This window comes from Bubalus bubalis, chromosome 1 (assembly GCF_019923935.1).
Source record: "Bubalus bubalis isolate 160015118507 breed Murrah chromosome 1, NDDB_SH_1, whole genome shotgun sequence".
Lineage (NCBI taxonomy): Eukaryota > Metazoa > Chordata > Mammalia > Artiodactyla > Bovidae > Bubalus > Bubalus bubalis.
In genome coordinates, this window is record NC_059157.1 from 95,609,355 (window position 1) to 95,631,162 (window position 21,808).

General features: G+C 36.3%; 1 protein-coding gene and 1 long non-coding RNA gene across 22 annotated transcripts in view; one reads left to right on the top strand and one right to left on the bottom strand.

Annotated features, from left to right (window-relative positions):
- The window catches only part of LOC123333242, an 84,332-nt gene extending 68,361 nt beyond the window's left edge, over positions 1 to 15,971 (top strand). For 4 of the 8 annotated variants that reach the window (XR_006640942.1, XR_006640947.1, XR_006640945.1 and 1 more), the window contains 3 exons: positions 12,882 to 13,025; positions 14,550 to 14,634; positions 15,922 to 15,971. This is a non-coding gene — a long non-coding RNA (uncharacterized LOC123333242). Of the gene's footprint in view, positions 1 to 12,881; positions 13,026 to 14,342; positions 14,389 to 14,508; positions 14,965 to 15,356; positions 15,499 to 15,921 lie in introns of those variants that run through there. The other 4 variants (XR_006640949.1, XR_006640943.1, XR_006640946.1 and 1 more) reach the window with 4 other exon arrangements.
- Positions 8,094 to 21,808, bottom strand: part of CBLB (Cbl proto-oncogene B) — a 224,662-nt gene continuing 210,947 nt past the window's right edge. For all 14 annotated transcript variants that reach the window (XM_044941414.2, XM_044941433.2, XM_025283292.3 and 11 more), the window contains one exon: positions 8,094 to 11,911. In XM_044941414.2, the coding sequence (XP_044797349.1) occupies positions 11,652 to 11,911 (260 nt within the window). In that variant the 3' untranslated portion in view covers positions 8,094 to 11,651. The remainder of the gene's footprint in view (positions 11,912 to 21,808) is intronic.

The following is a 21,808-nucleotide window of genomic DNA, read 5'->3' on the forward strand; positions in this document are numbered from 1 at the left end:
TTTGCCATTGAGTATGATTTAGCTGTGAGTTTGTTGTTTTGTTAATGTGGTATATCACATTGATTTTATGAATACTGTATCAACCTTGGATCCCTGGAATAAATCCTACTTGCTCATGTGTGTATGACCTTTCTAATGTATTGTTGAATTCCATTTGCTAATATTCTGTTGAGAATTTTTGCATCCATCTCTATCAAGAATATTGGCCTGTAATTTTTTGTCTGATCTTTGTCTAGTTTTGGTATAATGGTGATGCTGGTATCATAGTATGGAAGTGGTTCCTTCTCTGTGATTATTTTTGGTACAATTTTAGAAAGATATGTATTAACTCCTCTTTAATGTTTGGTAGAATTCTCCTGTTAAGCCTTCTGGTCCTGGTCATTGCTTTCTGGGAGCTTCTGCTTTTTTCAGTTACTGATTTAATACTAGTAATTGGTCAGGCCAGATTTTCTATTTTTTCTTTGTTTGATCAGTCTTAGAAAATTATGTTTCTAGGAATGTATCAATTTTTTTGGTTGTACAGTTTGTTAGCATATCTTTGTTTGTAGTCTCTTATAATTGTACAATTGACTTTTGAAAACAGTGGTTTGAAATGCATGGGTTCATTTACATGTGGATTTCTTTCAATAATAAATACCACAGTACTACAAGACGCATGATTGATTGAATTTGTATGTGAAACCACAGATATGGAGGAATGATGAATAAGGAGGGCCAACTATAAGTTGTACACAGATTTTTGACTGTGTAGAGGGTCAGTACACTAACTCTTGCACTGTTCAAGGATTAATTTTATTTCTTCAATATCATTGATACCTTCTGCTCTTCCATTTGTAATTTTATTTGGGCCCTCTTTTCTTGAAGAATCTGTCTGAAGGTTTGCCAGTTGTATCTTTTAAAAGAACCACCTCTTAGTTTAATTGATATTATCTATTTCTACTCAGATCTTTATTATTTCCTTGTTTCTACTAACTTTGGGGGATTGTTTTTCTTTTCCTAATTCTTTAAAATGTAAAGTTATGTTCTTTGAGCTTTCTCTTATGTCTTGATTGATGTAGGTCTGCATTGCTATGAACTTTCCTCTTAGAACTGCTTCTGCTGTATCTCATAGATTTTGAAAAGTTGTATTTCTGTTTTCATTTTCAAGGTATTTTTTCTTTTCTGTTATGGTTTATTACAGGGTATTTAATATAGTTTGCTGTGCTCTACAGTAGGACTCTATTTTATATATAGTAGTTTGTGTCTATTAATCCCAAACTCCTAATTTATCCCTCTTACCTCCTTTAGCCTTTGATAACCATAAGTTTGTTTTCTATATCTGTGGGTCTGTTTCTATTTTGTGAAAGTGAAAGTCGCTCAGTCATGTCTGACTCTTTATGACCCCATGTACTGCAGCACACCAGGCTTCCCTCTCCTTCATTGTCTCCCAGATTTTGCTCAAACTCATGTCCATTGAGTTGATAATGCTATCCATCCATCTCATCCCCTGTCACCCCCTTCTCCTCCTGCCCTCAATCTTTCCTAGCATCAGGGTTTCCAATCTTTCCAATGAGTGTGCTCTTTGCATCAGGTGGCCAAAGTATTGGAGCTTCAGCTTTAGCATGAATCCTTCCAATGAATATTCAGGACTGATTTCCTTTAAGATTGACTGGTTTGATCTCTTTGCAATCCAACAGACTCTCTAGAGTCTTCTCCAGTACCACAGTTTCAAACCACAGCTTGAAAACATCAGTTCTTTGGAGCTCAGCCTTCTTTATGGTCCAATCTCACATGCATATATAACTACTGGAAAAACCATAGCTTTGACTACACAGACCATTGTTGGCAAAGTGATGTCTCTGCTTTTTAGTATGCTGTATAGGTTTGTCATAGCTTTTCTTCTAAGGAGCGAGCATCTTTGTATATCATGGCTGCAATCACCATCCACAATGATTTTGGAGCCGAAGAAAATAAAGTCTCTCACTGTTTCCATTTTTTCTCCATCTATTTGCCATGAAGTGATGGGATCAGATGCCATGATCTTAGTTTTTTGAATATTAGGTTTTAAGCCAGCTTTTTCACTCTTGCCTTTCACCTTCATGAAGAGGGTCTTTAGTTCCTCTTCCCTTTCTGACATTAGTGTGGTATCATTTGCATATTTGAGGTTGTTGATATTTCTCTCAGCAATCCTAATTCCAGTTTGTGCTTCATCTAGCCCCACATTGTGCATGATGTACTCTGCATATAAGTTAAATAAGCAGGGTGACAATATACAGCCTAGATGGACACCTTTCCCAATTTTGAACCAGTTCATTGTCCCATGTCCAACTGTTGCTTCCAACTGTTGCTTCTTGGCGTCCATACAGGTTTCTCAGGAGGCAGATGAAGTTGTCTGGTATTTCCACCTCTTTAAGAGTTTTCCAGTTTGTTCTGATACACATAGTCAAAGGCTTTTGTGTAGTCAGTGAAGCAGATGCTTTTCTAGAATTCTCTTTTTTTTTTTTTCTATGATGCAACAGATGTTGGCAATTTGATCTCTGGTTCCTCTGCCTTTTTCTAAATTCATCTTGAACATCTGGAAGTTCTTCATTCATGTACTGTTGAAGCCTAGCTTGAAGGATTTTGAGCATTACCTTGCTAACATGTGAAATGAGTACAATTGTGCAGCAGTTTGAACATTCTTTGGCATTACCCTTCTTTGGGATTGGAATGAAAACTGACCTTTTCCAGTCCTGTGGCCACTGCTGAGTTTTCCAAATTTTCTGGCATATTGAGTGCAGCACTTTTAACAGCATCATCTTTTTAAGATTTGAAATAGCTCAGCTGGAATTCCATCACCTCCACTAGCTTTGTTTGTAGTAATGCTTTCTTATGCCCACTTGACTTCACACTCCGGGATGTCTGGCTCTAGATGAGTGACCACGCCATAGTAGTTATCCAGGTCATTAAGACCTTTTGTGTACAATTCTGTGTATTCTTACCACCTCTTTTTAGTATCTACTGCTTCTGTTAGGTCTTTACCATTTCTATCCTTTATTGTGCCAATCTTTGTATGAAATGTTCCCTTGGTATCTCTGATTTTCTTGAAGAGATCTTTAGTCTTTCCCATTCTGTTATTTTCTTGGATTTCTTTGCATTGTTCTTAAGAAGGCTTTCTTATCTCTCCTGCTATTCTTTGGAACTCTGCATTCAGATGGGTGTATCTTTCCTTTTCTGCTTTGCCTTTCAGTTCTCATCTTTACTCAGCTATTTGTAAGGCTCCTCAGGCAACTGTTTTGCCTTGTATTTCTTTTTCTTGGGGATGGTTTTGGTCACTGCCTCGTGTACAGTGTTACAAACCTCCATCCATCATTCTTCAGGCACTCTGTCTGTCAGATCTAATCTCTTGAATCTGTTTGTCACTTCTACTGTATAATCATAAGGGATCTGATTTAGGTCATACCTGAATGGCCTCGTGGTTTTTCCTTTCTTCAATTTAAGTCTGAATTTTGCAATAAGAAGCTCATGATCTGAGCTACAGTCAGCTCCTGGTCTTGTTTTTGCTGACTGTATAGAGCTTCACTGTCAGTTTCTCCCTTTATTCCCTTTATGTCTGTTAACATTTGTTTTATATACTTAGGTGCTCCTGTATTGGGTGAATAAGTATTTCTGAATCTTCATATTGACCCCTTTATCATTATGTAACACTCTTCCTTTTCTTATAATCTTCATTTTGAAGTCTGTTGTCTAATATAAGTATTGCTATCTGAGCTTTTTTTTTTAAAAACCTTAGCTTTCTGTTTTTGTTTACATTGAATATCTTTTCCCATCTTTTTACTTTGCCTTTGGGTGTCTTTAAATGAGTCGTAAGTGAGTGAAATGAGTCTCTTGTAGGCAGTGTATATGAGTCTTGTTTCCTTATCCATTCAGTCACCCTGTGTCTTTTGATTGGAGCATTTAGTCCATTGCTATCTAAAGTGATTATCAATAAGTATATCCTTACTGCCATTGTGTTAAATGTTTTTTTGGTTGCCTTTGTAATTCTTTTTTCTTCTTTAAATCTTCCTTTTTGTGGTTTGACTCTCTTTAATGATATATAGGTTCCTTTATTTTTTGTGTATCTATGATACATTTTTGCTCTGTGTTTACATGAGGTTCATGTCTGTCTATTTGTTTAAAGCTGGTAGTCACCTAAGTTTGAACACATTCTATAAGGTTTAGGTTTTTTTTTTTTTCATTACCTCAATATTTTATGCTTTTGACATCATATTTAATATCTTTTTATTTTTTATATCCCTTAACTCCTAGTAGTGATAGCTGATTTTTTTTGTCTTTTAACCTTGATACTATTTAAGTGGTTGATCCATTGCCTTTACTATGTATTTGCCTACCAGTGATATAAACTTTTTTCCTTTTATATATTTTCTTATTTCTGGGTGTACTCTCTTTTCTTTTCCTTAAGATCCTTTAACATTTCTTGTGAGGCTGGTTTACTGGTGATGGCCTCTCTTAAAAAGGTTTTTGCCTGTCTGGGAAATTCTGTATTTAATTCTCAGTAATAACCTTGCCAAATAGAGAATTCTTGGTGGTAGTTTTTCTTTTTAGCACTTGAAATATATCATGGCACTTCTACTGAAAACTTATGCTGAAAAATCAACTCTGTGGGGCTTCCCTTGTATGTTTTTTCTCTTGGTGCTTTTAACTTTTCTCCTTTTCACTATCTGACAGAAAATATTCAGTGGCAGGGTTCCCTCATGCCTGGTCCAGTGGCATACAGATCACAGTCTTTTTGTACTTGGGGTATTGTGTTCTTGTGGCAAGATGGCTCAGGGTCGGCTGCCTTGACAGGGGTCTGCTTGTCTTGTAAGAATATATATCCTTGCCCTGCAAACGGTGAGGCTCCTTCTCAGGTGATTCGCTGCCAGTCTCTCTTCACTGTCTTGTTTTCACTTTGCTCAGACACAGATGGCACATCAGTAAGTCCACTGTGTAAGCAGATATTCAGTGGAATGCAATGAGTTTCTTAATCTCTGTAATTGACTTTTCTGGACTTAACATTGTTTGGCTTGGGAGAGGTGGATTCAGTCAGTAACATCATACCCATTACTCACTTCTCCCAGGCCAGCCCCCGAGTCCATCATCTTCTTTGTATATATCTTGAGGGCTGTGGATGAGTGCTGATACTGGCATCTTAATGAGTCCTGCAGAGGTTTGCTAGGTGGGTTTTAGAATGATTTTAAACTTTAAAAATAAAGTTTTCATCTATTTATAAGAGAGCTTCTGAATATTTGGTCTTGGGGGTGGGGGTCAGTGTGGGAGAATGTAGCTCTTGAGGAACCCAGAGTAACGTTGGAGATTTAGCCACATCACCATCTCTAATCTCTACTTTCATTGTACTGGGCTTTGTGTACCAAGTACAGGAAGAGCACATGATGATAGTAAATGTTTTATGTAAAAAACTCAACTCTACAATTTGTCAACAGAATATGTAGCTCATTACCTTTCAAAGTTTTGTTTTCTCAGTTTAGCCAGAACAATCTTGTTCCTTTGTTGTCTACCTTTTGCTATATGAAGTAACAGGATAAATCTGACATGCTTCTCTTTGCCATCTACTCTGCAGATCCTAAGAGATGAAATGGGGCTTAAGTTCTTTGAGGAATGTGCTAATTAGAACTGCCATTTATTGAGCATTCAATGGTACTAGACACATTTTAAGTTCTTTATCAGTATTGACTCACAAGCCCCCTTTACTGTAGTAAATCCATTACTGTAGGTTTAGTTGCTATTCTTATTTTACTGATGAAGCAACTGATGCACAATGTGGTTAGGACACCTAAGGTCATATAACTTGGAGCAGAGGTAGGAACTGATCTTAGGTAGTCTGATTCCAGAGCCTGCACTTTTAACCACTGTTACGTCATGGGAATGTGTGAGTAGTAGTTTCTTGGACATGTTTGTCATAAACTCTTTATGAAGAATTAAGTATTCTTAAGTTACTAAAAATGAATAAATTAAAAAAAATTTTTATCTCTAAATTTTAAAATCTAGCTTTTGTGAATCTGATTTTTTACTAATTAATTTTTGCTCCCCATCCAAACAGTGAAGAGAAATGTAGGCTTCTACTGTAATCACATTAGTGAGTAGACTTATCTATCTCCTGGTCCCTGGGTGAAGAAAGCAGAATCAAAGAGATGGCATTGCATGCAGGGAGGTAGTTGCAGAGCTTTCAGAACTGCTTCCACTGTTGGCTGCTTGAGTGCCATTTTGATCTATTTGAAGCATTTTGTTTAGTATGTGCTGGGCTCTATAGTAGGAGCTTCGGACATAGACATGTATTAGACATGCTTCCTCTACTAAAGAAGTTCAGTCTAATTGGGGCCATCTGTGGAATGAAGTAACTGCAAAAACCACACTATAAGCATTAGAATACTGGTGCTATGTGAGATGTAGACGATGACATGCTTAACTCAGACTGTGGGATAAGATAAGAAATGCTTCACAGGAGAAATACTTGAGGTAGATTTTAAAGAATGAGTTGGCTAGGCTGGAAAAGGGAAAGGAACAGTCAGAAGAACTAGTAAGTATAAAGATGTGTGAGGCTATTTGGACAGTTGCCAGCTCAGCAGAATTGAAGAGGGTCTAGGACAGGAGGTGAGTAGGAAAAGGAATGCAGACAAGGGATCTCTACCATAGAGTATTCAGGGGTTTTACATGGAAGCGGCACATTGAACTTTAATTTCAGAAACTTCAGTCTGCCTTGCACTAGAGCCACAGAGGTCAATTACAGGCTATTAAAAATTCTAGGGGAGTCAAAATTAAGACCCCAAAGAGGGTGGTGGCAGTGAGAATGAAAAAGCAGCAAAAACAGGTAATTAAGAATACCACCCAAGTTTCTCTTGAAAATCAAGAGGGACATAAAAGCGAGGCCTGAAAATTAAATTTCCCTTTAGTTTATAGCCAGATTGTAATTTGATGTGGCAATTCCTGTTAAACACACCCCAATCTCTAAGCATTTTCATGGATGTTATCATCTGAGTTCCAGCAAGTGATTCCTAACCTGATCCCTAGGATCTGAGACGCTGCATGGCCCTTCACCTTCGGTCATCAAGGTGGCCTCCTAGTCTCTTCTGTGTTCCAAGCATCCTACTACTTGTCACCTTTGTCTAAATAACAAGTGTTCTATCATGTGTGCTGTTCCTGTTTGAAAAGCTTTACCTCCTGAGTTCTTAACAACAAAAACCTTATTTCTTTTTAGGCTAACAAAATGCTATTCAGTCTTATTATTTCTCTGACTTTTCAGAAGGAACATATCACACCCTACTTTGACAGTCTTAGAAGAGGCATGATGGTTGTTAAATGCTTTAGCACTAAGTTCCTTGCATATATTAAGGGCCCAACATAGTTCTTCTGGGGCTTCCTTGGTAGCTCAGCTAGCTGGTGAAGAATCCGCCTGCAATGCAGGAGACGCTGGCTCAATGTCTGGGTCGGGAAGATCCGCTGGAGGCATAGGCCACCCACTCCAGTATTCTTGGACTTCCCTGGTGGCTCAGCTGGTAAAGAATTTGCCTGCAATGCAGGAGACCTGGGTTCTTTGCACTTACCATATGTACATAATGCCAGTACAATGTGATAACTTCTGTACAGTGTTCTCTGTATTGGAATTATGTGCTTGCAGCTCCCATTTAATTGTGTGTTCTTTGAAAGTATAGTTATTACTACTATGCATGTACCAGTGATTTTCACAACATTCTGTTATGGTTTCTGATATAAAAGCAGTTATTAACATGGTTTGTCTCCATTGTCCTCTCCCTGATATGTACTGGCCAGTAACAAATGATTAGAATAATCAAGAATTTAAAGAATATAAAGAACAGATGTTACTTTTAAGAAATATCAATTATATGGTATGTCATTAGAAGACAATCAGCTTTTCCCAGATTTGATATTTCTTACTCAGGGCCTTAATATAACTTTGACTTTTCAGTTCTAAGGCATGGGAGTAGCTAGCTTATCTATGTGAAATACCTTTAAATGATATGGTTTTGTTATTTAATAATTGAACCATTTGGGATGGGTACTTGATACGATGTTGACTGTTAGCTCTGAACGTGAAGATAAAAAATACAACGTAGAACTGCTCTGAAATGTTTGCATTCATTTGAAAAATAATATACCAACTCTGCTTTTGTTAACATTCATTTTATAAAATACCTTAAAAGAACAGATAAAATTGTACTGGAGTTTACATAATAACCAGAATTGAAAAAGGATGAATAAAATATAAATTAATTGAACACATAGCTATTCTGCCACATTAGACAAGTTTTAAAAAGGCATTAAAAATAAAATAGTAATTGAGAAGAAAACCCTTCACTCAACTGCTGTCATTTTCTGCAAACTCTTCCTAGAAGCCCTAAAATTCCAGGTCAACAGGCAGTACCTGTATTGTTGAAAACATACTGTGATTTGCTTTCAAATCTGTCAGCATAAGAGGAAAAAAACTGAAAAATTTAACTGGGTTAGACAATTCAGTGCAAATTAAAGCTTCAAGTTGAAGAACTGAGAGGAAAAATAATGTCCAAACTGTAAGAAATGCTTCTGGAACTGAACAAGAAAAAAATTCACATTATGAAGAAATCTTTGCAAGTGTTCATGTGTGTGGAATATGGAGTTAACCAATGGGCCCTCTGAGGTTCATGGGCAATTAGGGTTCTGTTATTAAGACTATTTGCAATATAGGCAAGGGAATATAGACGGGGAGGGGTCACCTTTATGGAAGGAAGTTCAAGTTGACCATAAGCTCTGCTGATTCAATTCTAGAAAATTTGGCCAGGCCAGGATAGATATTATAGACATCAAAGGGGAAAAAGAGATTAATTATGGAGATAATTTACTGGATTATCTTTAAAGATAAGTACTTCTGCCCCAGAATATGTTAGGGGACAGGGGAGAGCAGGTTAATGTTGGCAATGATCTGTTTTAATTATATAAATGGTATGCTGTACTGGCTTTACAAATAATCATATTACCAAATCTTGAGAAATTGGAGGAATGTCAAACTTTGGATCACAGTGAAACCAAACCTGGATCATTTCCAGCCATTAATGGCTAGTCACTTTTATGATTAAAAACTGTGTTTTTAATTATTTCCTCAAAAAAATATTTTTTAAGTAATAGGTAGCAGTAAGTTTTCAATGACAGTGTTTGATAGAAAGTTTCCACTCTTTCCATTCCATACAAATTTTTGATTCGGTCTTTTTCATGGTAAAACTAATGGTTGCTATTGAGAACTAGGTACAGAGAGATTTTCGTGCAGGCTAGTAAATTTTCTTGCAAAATAGATTTTAAAAATTACAGGTCTAAACTTACTATATTGTCACTATTTTTTTTCTCACTTTCATTGGAAATTTTCATTCATTTTTTTAAGATTGTTTGAATGAGATTATACTATGCTTTCTAACACTCACATTTTACATCCTTCCCTGATCTATTAAGAATGTTATCACAATGAAGTGGCAACTTTTGGCTTTTCGACTGTACCAAAGATCAGCAAGTCATTAAAAACACAAACAAACCCAAAACACAGTGCTATTTCAGCATGACATCAGAAACTAATAAAAACAAATGAAAAATCATGATGCTATAACATGGAGTTCATAAAGCGATGGAGAATTAGCCAATGCAATTTTTAAAAGTATAAAAAACTGCCCTCATATACTTACTTACAGGAAGAACATCTAAGGCAAATTAAAAATTCTCTTCCAGGGACATGAACCAGCTCAGAATCAGATGAAGAAATTAAAACATGAGCACAAACTATCCAAGGCCTATGACTCCTCAAGTACCTCATGTTAGGAGACCAAGTTGTCAAGTCAGGGCACGTGTCAGCTCACAAAGAAATGTGCTGCTTCCCTCCCCGGGTCAACACAATGACTGTACAAGTCTTGACTTAGTTTCCTTTGGCTCTGCTACACGTTTGGTCACATGCTTTCAAATCCAAAGAGGCACTCATTATGAGAGGCATCTTTTTACATCACACTGTGAAGTTAAATGAGTGACAGAAACGTGCACAAACGCAGGCAGTACACATTTAGAAAACCACCCGTGGGTCAAGCATTTAACACAGACCTGGCTTTGTCTCAATTCTTTACTAAATAATAATTTAAAAAGATGGCTGCCTGAAAATTCTGAAGCACTGGTGGAAACCTCCCATGCTTTTGTCTAGCAGAGACACTTTTTGACCATCCAAAGTGCGGATAAAGGGTAACAGAATACCACAATGCAATCACTTTGTGATGGTTTGTGCTTTAAGAACACAGTGCCTGACAGCACGGAGCACATCACAGGTGCCCAATAAATATCTGTAGGTTTAAAAGTAATAATGTGGTTTCTGAAGAACCTACTTTCATTTTGCAAAAAAGGCAAAACTATATAAATTTCTTTCACCTGACTGGATGGAACAACGTGGAGCAATGCATGAGACTCTAAAAATTAAATATGAACTCTAATTTGATGGTAGAAAATTATTAAGAATTTTGCAAAAAAAAAAAAAAATACAACGTTGCCACAGTAGCATTAGCACTGAACAGTGCATCAAAGATTTACTGTTTCCACGTCAAGACGAACTGGTTCCTAAGCTTGTTAGGTACCAGAGTGTAATCACTCAAACAGGAAATGAAGTCTGTTCCACTTTGGGAAAGGTATGCTCATAATTTTATCTGAAAATTACTAATACACTTCTGGGAGATGGCCCTCTTATTCAGTATGCCTCATCAGTAATGCAGGCATAAATATCAAGGGACCTCGTTATCTAACTTTAGTATGGCATTGTCATGTGTAAGTGTATTTCTCCCACCTCTGCAGTAGTTGCTTTCCAATATTTCAGGTTGTTATTATTATTTTTTTTTTTTACAGTCATTACACCTTGAGGATGACAAAAATGAGTGTGGAAGATTAAAGATCACAAAACTTACACCAAAAAGGGAAGCTCTTCTATATTATATGAAAATCCCTTATAAAAGGCAGTTCATTAACCAAAAATGCTTTATACATTCAGATTTTCCCCATCTCTCAACAGTGATGGTTTCCAAAGAGAACTCAGTAGTGAAGGCCACACACTTGTTTTGCTTTAGTTTGATACGCTGAAAATCAGAACCTTTAAAGCATCTTGTAAATGGGAGAAATGAAACTGGACCTGGGTAGGGGGCTGGGATGGGAGCGATCACAATGAATATGTGACTTCGCTGTCGATGCACACAGCAAGGGAGCTGGTAGGAAATGTTACAGCAGACCTGACCACTGCACAGAGGGTTGATCAAGAACACAGTACAGGTATCAAAAAAAAACACAAAAATCTGAAAACAAAAGTAAAAAACAAACTGAAACTTTGCCAACTTGTAAACAGGAAAAGCATTTCACAGATTCAAAGTTCAAGGGAAGTAAACGTTTTAAATTATTTTTGTCAGTTCAACCCTGATTTAAAAGTATGGCTAGCAAGTAAGGAAGCTGCAGCCCTTGGCATCCTGAGCAAGCAGCAGCTGTCTTCTGAGAAGCAGCCACTTCCAAGCTTCTCTTCTCAAAGATGCCACGTGAGGAGGAGAAAGCTTCTCTCTTGAATCCCATCTCACTTTTCTCTCCACACGCCTGGAATAGTCAGTGACTGCTTTGCCTCCTGGTCTTTATGATCCTGGTTGCTATAGATTTAGACGTGGGGAGACTGGAGGCGGGAAGGCAAATTCTCGGAGGATGCTACGGGCCACTTCCACGTTATTCTGGGCTATCTCTAAGGCTCTTTTCACTTCTTCAAAGGCATAACCCTCTCCCATGAGTTTTGCAATTTTTGCATCGACATTTTCCAATGCTGCCTCAGGCCCGTGGGGTTTTCTGTGGTGAATTTCTGGTGCAGTCCTGCGGGGTCGTGGTTTAGGAGGTCTGGCTGGTGCTTGTGAACCATCTGAGTAGATTTTAAAGAGAAGTATTTAAATAAAGAGATAAAAAGAAAGACATTATACATCAGTAGGATTTCATTATTTTATAAAACAGTTTTTCATTGTTTCTACAAAAACCATTTTTATATACTGTGGTTGAATAGGTTATATTGTCCCTATTTTGAATGTCAGGAAAACAAAGGTAAGGTGTGTTGGAAATTTGAGAAATTAACACAAATGTCTTCCCACTTCTACATATTATTCTTTAAATCATATGAAATAAAAGATATAGAAGGAAAAAAAAATAACTGAAAAAGAAAAGCTTTCACTCTGGCAATACAGTAACCCTTCTCTACTATGGTGGAGATAATTTCCTGGGAAGTTTCTACTGAAAGAAACTGTTACAAGCTCAATGATATTCCTGCTAGAACATCCCCATCAGGTCCTACGTCCCACCCCATGTCACAAGAAAGACTTCTGAGAAATACGCTTTGCAGCATATTTTTCCAGTTAGAATGCTGGAAAGTGAGGCCTTACTGACGCTGGGGGGAAATAATGAAACAGCAGACGCTTTCATACAGCCGTTAGTCAATAGGCTGGTGCTTTGCTGAAATACTTCATCCAGATTCCAATGTAGAAAGCTCAGCTTGAAAAACAAAGCGAAGCCAGCAGAAACAGTGGAGAACTGGGTTCCAGGTCAGTCTCTTGGTGTTCGTTTCCCAAAGTTAAACCAAATGACACTGGTGTCCAAAAATGCCAAGTAATCTCATTAAGAACAAAGAAAATATAGGCCACCACCATGCAGATCACCAGGAAGTGGGCTAGTAACGTAAGGGGGCACTTTTATCACAGATTTCCATTTATCTGTACATGGTATGTAATATCAAAAGCCTAGATTTTAAAAAGAGATTAAAAGTTGTCTTAAACCCATAAATGTTTGATGGCATAAATTTGACAAGACAGACATCAATATTTATTTAATCCTTTTTTTCTTAGATGACTGACAAGTGCAACATTCAGGGACACAGTTAAATAAACGAAGAAGTGAGGCTAGAACACAAATGCCTCATGACTCCTGTGCTCATCCTGTCCTTCCTGATCTCTACTCTGCCAACTTTCCTGATGGCGTCTGCAAACATGGTAAGCTGATATTTTCAATAATAAATGTAAATCTGAGAATCATCTGATACATTATTTCACATTTTCTCAAAAGTGTATTTGTCTGAGATGGTAATAAAAAAAATTCTATTTGCAATTCCAGCACTATCAACATACACAAAAGCCTCCAGGATGAAAATATTTAGTTCTACACAAAATTGGATGATAGTCTTATTTTTGTTTATTTCTTACAGAATAATATCTAGTTTGAAAAAATATTATAGCGATAGATACAGCTCATTCTACTCAGACATAAGAACACACATTAGTTTCTGGTTCTTGGTAAAGTCTGTGCTGTTTTGTGTATCTGTAACTAAACATCTCAAATTATTATGGTCTAGTAAATTGCATTTCTTACTGTTGAGGTTTCATTTATTTTTCTATTAAGTATTTCCATTAATGTCATGCAGAGATGGACAATAAATTATGCTTTGCTTCTAATCCCTTCCAAAAAACTATTAGAAATTCTAGCAAGACTTCCTTTAATCAGTACCACGGAATTTATACATTGAAATCCTGTCTGTTCTGGCTTATTTTTCGGTGTGAAAAGGACCTAGAATTAAATACAAAGTTAAATTCCTTGTAGTTTTTGAAGAATTTTTCCAATACTGTTCTTTTATTCCTGTCTAAAATACTGAGAAAGGCACATGACTATTAAGCATTTTTGATAAGTATAGCTGTGTAGACTACTTAACTGGGAAAGATGCTGGAACAGCAAGACATCTCATGGTATAATAAAAAATTAAGTTTTAGAACTTTTAGATTTTAGACTTAATAAACACGTGTCTTTGATCTTGGTAGATGACTCTAAAAAATATGACATCTATCACCAGGAAAACCCCCCAAGAAATCTATTCACTCTATGAGGCTGCTGTAGGTAATACTGGCCAAATGTAATGGGAACGTGCAGATGATCATTTTTTCTTGAGAAAGTTATTCTCTTCTTAAAAAATCATAAGAACTAAGCATAATTCAGGAAACCCAAGTTAGGTTAAACCAAATGTTAGGGAAAATGAAACACTCCACAAAATGATTAAATCAAAACTAGAGGAGTTAAGGTATCTCTGGTCTATTTCAAATATCAATAGATATGATATCTGAGGAAATGATTCAATCCACTTGTGGAAAGAATCACAATAGATTTTGGATATCTTTTCAGTAAAAAGGACAAACCTCTGAAGTAAAGATTAGTGTGTCCACAAATACATTTTTTTTTTAAATACAAAACTCTCATATATACCGACTTATTTAACCCTAGTCCTCGCCACCCTAACCTGACATGTCTTTGGAATCTTACAGATGCCCTGAGTTGAACAGTATCATGTATTAGAGCCCACGAATGGAAGTTAAGTGGAAGTTATGTTGTGACTTTTGGCCACCTGTTAATATATACATTTCTATTTATTGCTGAATATTTTATTCAATTTGGAATTTAATTTTTTGTGTGACTGTTTTAATTGTATAGTGTAGCTCTGCACCAGCAACTGACAGCTACAACTTTTCCAGGTGAGGATGTCAATGAGGAGCACCACTCAAGAGACTCAGATTCATCTCTGCTTGGCCACTAAGATTTAGAGTGACTTTCAGCTAAGTAAGCAGTTTGCTTTTATAATTCTCACTCTGCAAATATACTTTTTTGTCTCCATTTTTAGAGGTGTAACTTATCTCTTCTCAGGTAGTATGTGAATTAATGTAATGCTTGGTGTATGTGCTGAGGAGACTTTGAAAAAGAGGACAATGAATTCACATCTGTAATGGTAACCACTATACTCAAATGCTGTATAGAAGAGCAATTACTATAAATCAATAGGGATGCAAGTGTGGAACAGGAAAAAAAACCTTGGAATTTATAGTGAGCTCTTATAAACTTTTAAGCAAGATACCAACAAGAAAGATCTCTTACAACTTGAAGAGTACCCTTTAAGAATAAAAAAAAAAACCTGTTAAAAAAGTTTCATGCTGATGATTATATCAAATCACTTAAAGCCAACCCCTTTCTCTAGACACCTCTTCCTAAAACTCATGGGCTTCAGCCTTCTCTGTCCCCATTTCTTTCTCACGGTGTCTAAAAGAGGAGACACCAGGTCCTTACATTGGAATGTGTATATGAGGGAAAGGGGCAGATGAACCAATCTTAGAGTTCCCTCAAAGGAGTTGTGTTGTAGTTTTGTAGTACACTGGAATGACTGTGAATTTTACAAGCTCTGTGGGGATTTCTGTACCTGAATACATGTATCCTTAAAAATGTGATTGGAAGCACATGTGTTTATTCTGGGGTCACTGTCCATGCTCATGGTATTTTTGAACTCCTAGGAGCAAGGGCAACAATATCCAAGTCAGTGCAAAAAGATGAGGAGCCACCAGATACAAACAGTACATCTTCCTGGTCACTAGTTTTACTCAAGGATATGAGAGACTTAAATATTTTTAAAGATGGAAATGTAGATGTACCAAGTAAAATGTAAAATTTGTAGACATTTTTGAAATAACAAAGATTTTTTAAGGCAATTCCCTGCATGTGACGGTTCACTTTTAGTTAAAGACGTAATCTCTTTGTCATTCAGAGTTAGCTCTTTGGTGGAGAAAAAGATTTGGGAAGTGCTAGTGTGACAGTGTATCAAAACGATGGACTATCATACAATAATTTAAAGTGACACTGACATTTCAAAAAAGTTTAATGATGTGTAAGAAAGGTATGATACTATATTATACTGTGGAGTATGATTTCCACTGTGTGAACGTGTGCATGGGCAACCATTAGAAAGACGGGCTCCAAAATGGCAATACTGTTTCTATTGATGACATGGGTGCAGGTGACTTTTGCTTCTTTAAATTCTACTTTATTCTCTAATGTCCATGTGCTGCTGCGTCGCTTCAGTCGTGTCCGACTCTGTGCGACCCCAGAGACGGCAGCCCACCAGGATCCCCCGTCCCTGGGATTCTCCAGGCAAGAGTACTGCAGTGGTTTGCCATTGCCTTCTCCAATGTGTGAAAGTGAAGTCGCTCAGTCGTGTCCAACTCTTCGCGACCCCATGGACTGCAGCCCACCAGGCTCCTCCGCCCATGGGATTTCCCAGGCAAGAGTACTGGAGTGGGGTGCCATTGCCTTCTCCGGTCCATGTACTACTTTAATAATTTTAAACAAAGCTTCAGATTCTGTCTACCGTGCGTTTTACAAGTCTGAATATTAAAGAATCTTGAGCTTCTTGAGCTTCTTAAACTCAAGAATCTTAAAAAAGTACAGAAAGCACACAGTAGCTCCCTAAAGTCATGTGATCATAATGCAGTTTTGAAATCTCTCCTACAATTTTAGATTTCTTAGTACCCTCTTCCTTCGCTACTGTTTTTGATTTTTCTAATCGGTATCTCCAAACTCAGCTTAGCAATCATTATTATATGAATGGGTGAGTTAAGTTTTTAAACCTAACAACAATATAAATGGCTGCATACTTACTGAATCAAATCCCATCATTTACTAGCTTTGAGACCTTGGGTACATTACTAAACATTGCTGTCTCTCCCCCATTTAAGTTATGGCTAGATCTTTATCCCATAATAAAAACTACTCAAAACATATTAAACTAAATTCTGTTATCTATATTTAAAATTATAGGTGCTAAACTGTACATAATCTTTTTTAAAGTTTGAGATATAATTTCTAAGATTATTTTAGTAATTCACTGACAACACTTGGGATGGACATGAAGAATCTTGGAATACATATTTGTTCATGTATAACAATACCTGAGTATTAAAAATAAATAACTCATTAAGACATAAATCTCATTTTATTATTGACACATAAGTTGGATCAATTATTTCTGAAACTCATTATGTAAACTTGAATTGCTACCACTATTGATATACTATCTAATTTTAGAAGGACATGTTTTAGATACAGTTTTTACTAAAATCTTCACATACACTATAGTAGGTAATTATGATTATTAAAAACAGAGCCTAGGTTATAACTTTTTTAATACATTCAGAAAATTGTTATAGAAGTATTAGTATTATGTTTGTAAGAAAAATAACACTATGTTCTGTGGTTTTAAACCTGAAGCTGTGTATAAGGAAAAACATTTTAGGTAGCTGAACTAAAGTAAAACTCTGTAACACTGCAATTTCCTTTGTTGGAACATAAAACCTTAAAAACACTATCTTAAAACATCTCTAATAACAATACACAATTCCAACTCTTATGTGAAATGAAGCCATAGTTTCCAGTTGAGGTCTTAATATAAAATTCATTCAACATCTGATCACTTTTCCTTTAAGCTAATGAAGGAAAAGTAGTACTGGAATCAATTCCTTCTATGAGACCTCCTTTACTTTGCAGGTATACTTGGTAATATCTGTTACAAACACATTTAATACAAGTCATGTGCTGAAATTCTAGCATTAAGTGTTGCCTTAAATGTCCCATAGGGATGGTATGGGGAGGGAGGAGGGTTCAGGGTGGGGAACACATGTATGCCTGTGGTGGATTCATTTCGATATTTGGCAAAACTAATACAATTATGTAAAGTTTAAAAATAAAATTAAAAAAATACTAAGAATATGAAAAAGCTCAGCTGTACTCATCAGCATGAGCAAAAACACATCATCATTATGACTTTGTATTCTGTCAGCTGGATTCCCTGGGTTTTTAAAGAATAGTATTCAAACTGTAGCACATATGTGTTACAACAAGAGAAAAGCAAACTGAAAAATGTGTAAAAGCTCCTGCATAGCTAGTATAGACATGAATCCCACGTGAAGAAATAAGCAATTATTAGCAAAATAATAATTTTGCTAATATATGTCACCCATATACAGGTATATATGAATTTAACACAATCTGGTAAAATCCACTTATTAACTATCATTATAACATATTCATATCATTAAATACTGTTAGATCTAAAAACTTTAGAGAGTTATAAACTTTTGGAGGGGGAGGAATAAAACATTCGGAAGGCTCTTTGTATATGAAGACATGCACACATCTTTTTTAGGTAAGTGTATAAGGAAAATATTTTTAAATCAATTAAAATTTTGGAATTAGAAATATTCTTTTCATAAAGTTTATAAATATAAATTGGTCACCATCAACTAGACCACCATAAAAAACAGAAATGGAATTTATAAGATGCAGCAAATTATACCGGAATCCTCAACAGTCATCTTAAAAAGGCCTTAATGGTATAAAAATGTTACTGCAAAATAAGTGCTGTTAGTATCCCAAAGGCACGTATCATCCAGTCTCAAGTTTTTGATGGAAAGATCTAATCCAGAAGGCAAGCTAAGTCCCTCTCCAAGTATGAAATAAACTAGTGGACAGCTTGGTAGCCCTGTGAAGGAGCATGCGAACAAGTATCTTGCTAGAAAAAAAGTATCTTATTTTCCGTAGTTTGACTGTGTTTGTAAAGAAAGTTCAAGGAGTCAGTTGAAATATTTGATGTTACAGCTTGCTGAGACCCTCAAAGTAATATCCTCAAAGTAATATCAAGACTAGTTTTTCACTCAGGTACAAAGCCAGTTCAGGCTTCTGGTAAATGCCTATCTGGGGATGTTTCAACGGGTTTGTCACTCAGAGTTCTTCCTTGAAATTTCTACCAGTTGAAATCATATATGTAAATGATGTTATTCTGGGCTCAATAATACCTGCATGCTATGGTGTAAACTACAAAGCTGTGAAAATAGAATGTTTAGGCCACTATCCATTTTGTAACTTGAGAATATGTTTCTGTTAATACAGAGCTGGTGATACAGAATGTTATTTTTAAATCAGTCAAGGCACTGTTCTCAAAGTTGTACTTTAACATCTCAAGGAATTTGCTTTATTTTCATATATATATATATATGCTGCTAAGTCACTTCAGTCGTGTCCGACTCTGTGCAACCCCATAAATGGCAGCCCACCAGGCTCCCCCATCCCTGGGATTTTCCAGACAAGAACACTGGAGTGGGTTGCCATTTCCTTCTCTAACTATATATATATATATATATATATATATATAGTTAGATACTGTCTTTCCTGACTTTCATATTTTTCCATCATTCTGGAAATCTTCCCTTTCAACTGAAAAGAGTGTTTCAGTGGGTATCCATGGATATATCTGAAATATTGGACTGGCTAGAAGTAAACTGGTAAAGACAGCATGGACCAAAATTTGAAAAAGATAATAAAATTGTCTGAGTTATATTCAAGTGTGAAAACTTATGAAACTACAGAGGGATTTTTATGCATCTCCCATGCGTGTCATCAAGTACAGAGCTATTGTGTTAATAATTCTCAAAGCAGCTATCTACCTTGATTTGGATGTTACAGAATGGACAAGTGCTCACTATTAACAAATCTGTGAGCTGAGATTTGAGCTTGAAAGGAAACTGAATTCAACAATACATTAAAAAGGATCATATGTCATGATCAAGCGGGATTTATCCCAGGATTGCAAGGATTTTTCAGCATCCATAAATCTATTTGATATATATCACATTAATAAGCTAAAGACTAAAAACCATATGATCATCTTGATACAGAAATGCTTTTGATAAAATTCAACATCCATTTCTGATAAGAACTTAGGCATATAGGGAACATACCTCAACATAATGAAGAACATACAGGGCAAACCCATTATGAACATCATACTCAACAATGAAAATCTGAAAGAATTCTAAGATCAAGAATAAGACAAGGATGCCACTCTTGCCACTTTTGTTCAAAATAGCTTTGGCAGTCATAGCCACAGCAGAGAAGTAAAAAAAAAAAGGAATCCAAATTAGAAAGGAAGAAGTAAAAAAAAAAAAAAAACACAAAAAACTGTCACTTTGGAAGATAGCTTGCTATTATACACAGAAATTGTAAAGATGCCACCAGTAAACTACTAGAGCTTGTTAATGAATTAGGTAAAGCTGCAGGATACAAAATTGATATACAGAAATCTGTTGCATTTCTATACATTAACAATAAAATATCAATGAAATTAAGAAAACAATCCCATTTACTGTCACAACAGAAAGAATAAAATACCTAGGAATAAACCTACCCAAGAAGGCAAAAGACATACTCTGAAAACTATAAAACACTGATGAAAAATTGAAGGTGATGTAAACAGAAAGATATATTCTGTTCTTGGATTGGAAGAATAAATATTGTCAAAATGACTATACTACCCAAAGCAATCTACATATTGAATGCAATTCCTATCAAATTACCAATGGCACTTTTCAGAGAAGAAATAATTTTGAAATTTGTATCGAAACACAAAGGACTTTGAGTAGTCAAAACAATCTTGAGAAAGAAGAATGGAGCTGGAGGAATCACACTCCCTGACTCCAGACGATACTACAAAGCTACAGGAATCAAAGTAGTACTGTACTGGCACAGAAACAGACAACAGGAATCAGTGAACAGGACAGAAAGCCCCGAAATAAACCCACACACTTATGGTCAGTCTATAACGAAGGAGGCAAGAATATGCAATGGAGAAAAGACAGTGTCTTCAATAAGTGGAGCTGGGAAAACTGGACAGTTGTATATAAAAGAATGAAATTAACTAGTAGCATATACAAAAATAAACTCAAAATGAGTTTAAAGACCTAAATAGAAGACCAGGTATTTTAAACTAGAGGAAACCAAACAAGGGATTAACTTCCAAAATATACAAACAACTCATCCAGATCAATTTTTACAAAACACAAAAAATGGGCAGATCATCTAAAGAGACATTTTCCAAAAGAAGACATACAGATGGCCAAGAGGCACATGAAAAGATGCTCAACACTGCTAATTATTAGAGAAATGCAAATCAAAACTACAATGATATATCACCTCACACAGGTCAGAATGGCCATCATCAAAATGTCTACAAACAATAAATGCTGGAAAGGGTGTGGAGAAAAAGAGGACCCTCCTACACTGAAGGGAAGGATATAAACTGGTGGAGCTATTATGGAGAACAATATAGAGATTCCTTAAAAAATGAAAAATCAAGTTACCATATGACCCAGCAACCCCTTTCCCAGGGATATATCTGGAAAAGATAAAAAAAAGTTCAAAAAGATACATGCACCCCAGTGTTCATAGCAGCACTATTTAAAGTAGCCAAGACATGGAAACAACCCAAGTGTCCATCAATAGCTGAATGGATAAAGAAGAGACTATATACACACACATACAAACATACAATGGAATATTAGGTAGCCATAAAAAGAGAATGAAATAATACCACTTGTACCAACACAGATGGACCTAGAGATTATGATACTAAGTGAAGTAAATCAGACACAGAAAGACAAATATCATATGATGTCACTTATACGTGGAATCTGAAAAAAGTGATATAAGTGAATCTATTTATGAAATAGAAACTCACAGATATAGAAAACAAATTGGTGTAAAAGGGGAAAGGAGCAGGGAGGGATAAATTAGGAGTTTGGGATTAGCAGATATATAGTACTATATATTGGAGAAGGCAATGGCAACTCACTCCAGTACTCTTGCCTGGAAAATCCCATGGATGGAGGAGCCTGGTGGGCTGCAGTCCATGGGGTCGCTAAGAGTCACACACGACTGAGCGACTTCACTTTCACTTTTCACTTTCATGCACTGGAGAAGGCAATGGCAACCCACTCCAGTATTCTTGCCTGGAGAATCCAAGGGACGGGGGAGGCTGGTGGGCTGCCGTCTATGGGGTCGCACAGAGTCGGACACAACTGAAGAGACTTAGCAGCAGCAGTACTATATATATAATAGGTAAAAAACAAGGTCCTACTGC